Source organism: Cornus florida, unplaced genomic scaffold (assembly GCF_030987335.1).
Source record: "Cornus florida cultivar Cherokee Brave unplaced genomic scaffold, ASM3098733v1 CherokeeBrave_3.0.0_Hap2_Chr01, whole genome shotgun sequence".
Classification (NCBI taxonomy): Eukaryota; Viridiplantae; Streptophyta; class Magnoliopsida; order Cornales; family Cornaceae; genus Cornus; species Cornus florida.
The window spans coordinates 86258711-86266645 of NW_026775571.1; the positions used below are offsets into that span (position 1 = coordinate 86258711).

Sequence of the window (7935 nt, forward strand, 5' to 3'; positions counted from 1 at the left end):
TCAGATTGAATTGGGAGAATCTTGTGCTTATAAGAACGGGTGGACAACATTAGCTAACAACTAAGTAATTTTTTTGAATTAAAATGGCAAAACCCTCAGCCGAGGTTTAGTCCCAACACCGACACTCGGTGGTGTTCAGGTATATAAGATGGCCTAATTACAATGAGGATGTCCCAAATTCAGGTATAGAAGAAAATAACACCACCTAATAAGTTAAAATTTTTAAATCAAATGACAAGTGCTCGACCTGTTACACCACACACATGATGAGGCTCACAAACTTTATGTTATAGTCAGCCTAACCCTATGAACCCAAATATCATAGCTTTTTACTGCAGGTGTATGGTGAGACTCACAAGCTTTTATGTCTTGGTCCGCCTAACCTGATCAATCCAAATTTCATAACTTTTTACTGCAGGTGTATGGTGAGACTCACAAGCTTTTATGTCTTGGTCCGCCTAACCTGATCAACCCAAATTTCATAGCTTTTTACAGCATGTGCATGGTGAGATTCACAAGCTTTATGTCTTGGTCGGCCTAACCCGATCAACCCAAGTATCACAACTCTTTATGTCTGTTTTAAAAACACATGATATATACGCATTCACGAGAAATTTAAGAAAAATACTTTTTAAAAATGATAATTAAATCAAAATAATTGAGTTTGAAAAACATCATTCAACTCAAATCTATTAATGTAAAATTAGTGTCTTTAAGATAAATCTACCATTTTTATATTTTATACAAATAGAACACCATATAAAACTCAGGATTGAATGGTTTAGATTACGTGATCCAGTTAGAGTTGGTCCCATCAACGGAAAGGTCTAAATTGTGGGCCAAAGAATTCCATGATTGGACCAATATAGACCCATTGTTTACCCCCTTTTGTTCCCAAGTTCCTACAAGACATGATCAATCAAAAAATGTATCCCCAAACCCAACAAACAGAGTAAACTGCTGTCTTGATTAATATATGATAAAAATGAATAAAAAATAAATTAAAAAAAAGTGGGATCATTAATTGATCATGTACAAGGCAAATGACACTAAGCTCTCTCTCTTCTATATGAACACTTATTAATTTTCAATAAAATGGGATCATGACTTTGGATCAGTCGGTTGATTTTTTGGTGCAGCCAAGGCAAAGATTGAATTGGCAAGCTTGTTAATGGCATCGACAAGGCCATTAATGCCTTCTCTATTGATCTCAGTCTTAGACTCCTCAATCTGTAGTCTTCTCTCATGCAGAGTTAATAGGTCTCTGTGCCTTCTTTCTTCTCTCTCCTCACATGCCTGAATGGCTTCTGCAATGATGGAAGCACTTTTGGAGATGGCAGTGCCCAAGTCATTTGAGGTGCTGCCGCTTGCAGTGCCACTGGTTCCCTCTCCTCCACCACCACCTCCTCCTCCTCTTCTCCTTCTCTTTGCTGGTGAGTCTGAATACTCACTTGTATCAGAATCTGAGCTATCACACATCTCCAAACACATGAACATATATGGAATTAAACCAATCAATATGTATATTAACTGAAATTAATAGTGGGAAAGGGAAGGTGGGAAAGTAAATGCAAATGAAGACTTGACACCCCCATCCAAATCCCAAACAAAAAATATAGGAAAATAATATGTAGTCCAACTGTGACGGACTAACTCGGCTATTTGATGCGAGTGGGGATGACGTGATGTCACGATGACATTAACTTTCACTCATGTTAAACTGGTCGGACTCTCTATTATTTCCTAAACTCCTTTCATTGTAGAGTTTGGGGATGGTGTTGCGCCAAGTCTTACCTCTAACCCCAAACAAAAATAAAATATAATAATAAAGTATAAAAAATAAAGAGTTTTAGTGAAACTGTGAAATTAAGTGGCACACTGTGCAATATGGTACATTGCTATTTTCAATGAAACTTGAATTATATATACATCAGAAAAAGCAAAAACCCTTATCCATAATTTTTCATATCTAAAAAATTGACAAGATACCCATATCTGGTTATGAAGAAAGACGCATTGCCATCAATATAACCCATTGATCAAGAATGTTGTGAAAAATGCACTAAGAAAATGGAAATAGGAATTCCAATCATACCCATAACAATTTTGCTAATTTGAAAACAATGTCACCAATAAACACAATAACAGATTTAGTGCAAAAAGATAAAACTGAAAATGCAATATTAAAATTGAAAGCTCTTGCTTCCTTTTTAGAGAGGATAGAAAGAGAAAAGAATGATGGAAGCAGCAAATAATCATCTGATACAATGAAGAAAACAATATTGGGATCAAATTCTTGATCCCCAATATAGTGCTAAAAGTTCAAAAATGCATGAGAGAGAGAGAGAGAGAGAGAGTACCTACTGAAGGGAATGGCTGAGAATATGGGAGAGAGAGTTGTTGTGCAGGAGGAGGTGGTGGTGGTGGAGGAGGAGGAGGAGGTAATACTGCTACTGGAGCTGAGATTGGAGGCTGCAATAAAGGAGGCAATGAAGGCTGACCATCAGTACTAGATCCACCAGGACCACCACCACCACCACCCACCACCCTCTGACCACCACCTCCTTTCCTCTCCACCACTCCTACCAAAGACTCATAAATCTGAGGCAACATATTGGAAGGCAAGTTCCTCTCTTTCCTCTCATTCTTTTCCATATTCCAATAAGACCCCCCTCCTTTCTCATGATCTGATGATCCTCCCTCTCCTCCTTTCTCACCTAACCTCCTCTCAAAATCTCTCACTTTCTTGAAATCTCTCATCAGATTGTCCCACTTGTCATTGCACTGGTTTTGGCTTCTCAAACACCCATTCCTCCAACAATAATCTTCCACCCATTTCCATCTTAGCTCTGTTGGCTTCCCCCTCCCTTCACTCTCCCCAACTCTCTTCATTCTTCTTTCATCATCCATCTTCTTTGCCTCTATCAGAACCATTGTCTCCTGTAATGTCCAGTTCCCTTTCCTGTAGTCCCTCAACACACTACTACTACCACCTTGATTAGCCATCACCAAGTGCATGCAATAGCATAACAATATAGAGAGAGAGAGAGAGAGAGAGAGAGAAAGAGAAAGAGAAAGAGAGAGAAAGAAGAGGAGAGGAGAAGGGTATAGAAAATTGGCTCAAAGTGTCTTTATCTCTCTCTCACCTTAATTTTTTTTTTTTTTAAAATTTTTTTTTTTTGTGGGTGAGTCAAATATATATCACTAAATTTACTAGTAGTACTTCAGGTAAGGAACATAATTTGGTCTAGTGAAATATTGATGAGTGGTGTTTATAAACATGATGACACCAGGGCTAGGACACTAGCTACTAGGTTTTTTGTGTGCAAATTTAGGAGGAGGAGGAGGGGGAGGAGGAGGCAAAGGTAAGTTGCTTGTTTTCATCATCGTTCTCCTCACATTTCTACTTTCTTTCTTTTAGATTTGTTACCTTTTTGAGCTTTACTTTGATCTAGCTGGAATCCCCTTAAAATCTTCAAAAATCTTGTGAGTTCAAAGTTGAAATCTTAACACACTTATTCAAACCACCACTCCCTACAAAGAAAGACTAGGGGGAGAGAGAGAGAGATGCTAATATGTGGTAGAAAGCACACCATTATAAGAACAGGCCAACCAAATCCCTTCAGACTGACAAATCAACACCACCCAAAAATTTCACACACACATACACATACAATGTGTGTCTGTGTGAGAGAGAGTAAGTGACTATCAGAACCATACACGTGCCCAATACAGGAATCAATCATCATGAGAGTTATCAAATTATGGCCATGTTAGGAGAGTTAATTAAAATCAGTGGGTTTAAAGTACAAACTTTTTGGGAGCCTCCATATACGCATCATTCCATGCAAAATGAAATCATTCCAATTAGTAATTTTGTTTAGTTTCACGTTACATAATCTAATGCTACTACTACTTAAACGTGCAGTCTAATCATTAGTTGGTTCATGTAGGTTTAAGATTCTCTGAAATGATAGCACTTCACTTTCCTAGCTAGCTATTATTATGTGCACTCGTGTTCTATTGTACCGGTTTATTCTTCATTTTATTTATTTTTTATTTGTTAAATATTCATTAAATTTGTTTGAAAAACATTATTAAACTGTCACATTTGTATTGTTGGATTTTTAATATGCTCTATCTATCTATATTTAGTACTTTTTTATTTATTTTTTATTTTTAATTTAGTATTTATTTATAAAATAGCGTACAAATATTATTCCACTTAAACTGCGTTAAATAACACACGCTGCATGCAGTCTCAACATAAAATTACATACATGTACACCAAACGATGTAATTTTGATGCATAGGATATGCACAAGTTTCCCTCCTTCAACATAAAAACTGGAAACAATTAAAAGTTTCAATATGTAAAGGTGCAAATGGATCGGACCTCAATCCCAGTAAAACGTCAAGACAAATTGTATCGATCTGGTTTCCAATTTGATGAGAATCAACTAATTTTTTTATTTATTTTAAAGTTGATCGAGTTAGACTTATGCTCAAATGAAATTTGAATTAGGATTGAAAATTTTCTACTCAAAAAAACCTCATAGGTGGTTCTCTCTCCCTACAGAGAGGGTAGAGTTAGGGTATTATTTGTGTGTTATAGTAGTATTATGAAGAAAAAGATTTTCAAAAGGAAATAGAAGTTTTTACTACTCAGTCAATAGGTAATTCATTGTAAATGAAACATTGGCAGAGATATGGCATGTGTTAGGTGGATGCATGAGATGATGCAGAATTGTGTATGGTGGTCTGTCCAACATCATGTACCTCATCAAACATGATCAAGGAAACAATATCTACATTAAAAGACTAGTGTGACATGACCAAGTACCCTAATCATTTGATTAGCTTCACTATCCTTGGCATCCAATGTTACTTTCAAGAAAAACAATTTCATTCATATCATCTGAAGTTTAGCATAATTATATTATTCTCCTATATATTTTTAGTAATTACACTAACTTTTGAAATGTTCATGGCAAGAAACGCGCACACATCACTTACACACTCAATTTGCTCATTTGGAGACTTGAACCTTCACCATCTACTTTAAGAGGTAAAAAAAATAGCCATTAGACCACGACCCTTGATTGCAGTACATATTCAAAACCCTGCGTATGTACACACACACACACACACACACATGTATAGTAGGTAAATATAAATACATGCATCTACTTATACAATTCATCCCTCAATCAAACTAGAGATGAACATGCGTTACATGCAGGGATCGACCCATGAAATTTTGTGAGGGGGCAATAGGGGATTTTTTTTTCTTCGTAATTTCAGGGGGGAAATATTGAAATTTCATAGGTAAATAATTCAAAAAGAAAAAAAGTCAATAATGTATAATACTAAAACAAGAAACAAAAAAATTGGAGGGGGGGGGGGAGGGTGCCCCTCACCCTATGTAGGTCCATGCGCGTGAACATGAATTGATTTTAAAAAATGCTATTGACCTAATATCTTAGAAACCATGGAGCCAAACACACCCACACACATATGAACTAGATAGAGGTGTACATCTACTATGATCATTAGATGAGTTGAATTTAGGATCCAACTTTAAGAAACGTGAGTCAATATCAGTTCACGAGTTCTACGTCTAAAAAAGTTCTTTGATTAAAATGAAAAATACCAAAAATAAAATAAAATAAAATAAAAATACAATTGAAAATAACCAATTAATTGCATAAGTGTGTCATTTTACATGGGTTGAAGTATTCAACTTATTTCAGTACAATAAGTGAGGTGAGGGTAGGGATGGCAATTTGTACCACCCCGTCCCGTTAATCACTAGTATGGGAACTCTTTTTATACCGTAGGGGTAGGTACGAGTACAAAATTGAAACCCGTCGCGGGGATGAATTTTAGTGAACACTTGCCCTGCCCCTTCCTACCCGACCTTATATATTTTTTCTTTTTTTAAAAAATTATATATATATTTATGTGTATATACGTGTCTTATAACTTAAGTTAACCTAAACACTAACTCCCTATTGGCATGGACTGACTTCTTTGCACTGGGTCATTTGGCCTTCATTTTTAATGTCCTTTTTGTGCCTTTTGTCTGTTGTTTCAAGCTCAGGTTGAAACTTATGTAACTGTTACACATTTATAAATTGCTTAACATTCCAAAAAAAAAAAATCAAAATAAATAAAAAATCCTAAACGGGGCGGGACGGGCAGGCACGGGTATAATCATTTTCCAACGGGACGGGGATAGATTATGAAAATTCAACCTATTGCGAGGACGGGGCGGGTCTAGAGTTGTCAGTAAATAAACTGGACGGGCACGGGTTTAGGCAAACCAGCTCCAAACCCGCCCTGTTGCCATCCCTAATGCATGGAGGGAGTAATTTGTTATCAATGTTAAAACTCCATGGGAGGTCAATGCATTTATTCAACACATAAGAGAGAATGGTGTTATTTTAAATAACTTGGGGGCAGGTAAGTGATATAATAGTTCACACCATACAAAACCCTAGATTTGCTCGAATTACAAGGTTGCCCATGAACTTGAACTTGTTAAGAAGAGGACAGTTTTGTCCTTTCGAAAAATACAGATCTCAGTTTCCACTTTTGAGGCCAAACATTGCCACGTGGACCTTTATCTTCGCTTTTCTAACCTGCCATGGTGGGGCCCACTGGGCAGAGTTGCTTTGACTAAGTGGTTTGACCAGAGAGGACACTTCATGGGGTCATCAAAGCCCTGACTCGTCGTTCTTAGTTTTTGGACTCTAGCCTGTTCTTTTTAAGGGTACAAAGACCAAGGATAAAATTGTCTTTTCAAAGCATAAGCTATTTCTACTCTTGATTGGCCATTAATCACTTTTGGGCCCGCCATCGCCAGTATTTAATTTGCTGTGATTTAGGGTGGCATGACTAGGTACGAAATGTTCACACCAAAACTGTGGTCCAAGCCAACAAAACAGTCAAATTGATTAAATTAGGTTAAAATGAATCGAGTTAAGTCAAGTTTTAGTCGTTCTACATTTGAATTTGGGCTCTTCACCTCAAATTCGGCTTGACATTACTCGTTTAATAGTAAATATTTTGATGAAGTTATATTCATGAACACATAGTGTAAACAAATTTACACGAATAAAACTTAATAATATTCGGATACACGAATAAAACTTAATAATATTCGGATTCGTTTCATTTACTTAATGAATGAGTCAAACTTACAATGACACGATCCGAGAATTTATGAATTATTAATTTGCCGCTCTTATTAATAGTGGGACCACTTCTGGTAAAGAGGTGAAGGGTCCTAGAGATTTTATGGCTTGGACCACCTGTGAGAAGGTGGTCTGCTACCCAGCTTGCATCAGGCTCATGGGTCACCCACCATATATACATATCTATATGTATATATGTGCTACCCCAACTTTGACAAATTTCTCTCCTTTATCAGCAATAAAAATGGTTGTTTTAAACTATACTCTTATAAATGTCATTATGTCACCTAGTCAGTGCTATACATCAAATTTGGTCATCAACTTTGATAAATTCATGTTATTTGTTAGGGCTAGACACAATAAAGGAGTGTGTGTGATGTATTCATATTAATTATATTTCTCTATTAAAAAAAAAAAAAAATCACTAATTTTAAGTTCTGAACAAGATACATTTTCAAAAGTAAAGAAGAAAGAGCTCATCTTTTCATCTAATGCATTGAATAAACAATTGACACTGTATTCATCCAAGCTTTAGAAAATAACAATTGTCTATGGTTTTTAACGGGGAATATAAGTTGTGAATCATTTTCTTTTACAAGAGATAGTCAAATGGCATTTGGTGGCATGCATAATGTGAAAAAGGTGATTCTTTTGAAAATAGTGGAAATTGCACAACCTAAACTTCATATCCATCACTATCATGGGTCGCTGACGTATGAGTTGGTTTATAACTTTT

The 7935-nt window shown here is 36.2% G+C and overlaps 1 protein-coding gene across 1 annotated transcript; it reads right to left on the reverse strand.

Annotated features, from left to right (window-relative positions):
• Positions 1-863: 863 nt before the first annotated feature.
• On the reverse strand, positions 864-3520 carry LOC132305260 (uncharacterized). Its single transcript, XM_059802953.1, has 2 exons — positions 2365-3520; positions 864-1479 (listed from the first exon to the last, which is right to left on the reverse strand). The coding sequence occupies exons 1-2, from the start codon at positions 3016-3018 to the stop codon at positions 1102-1104; spliced, it is 1032 nt and encodes a 343-aa protein (XP_059658936.1). The 5' UTR covers positions 3019-3520; the 3' UTR covers positions 864-1101.
• Positions 3521-7935: the final 4415 nt, after the last annotated feature.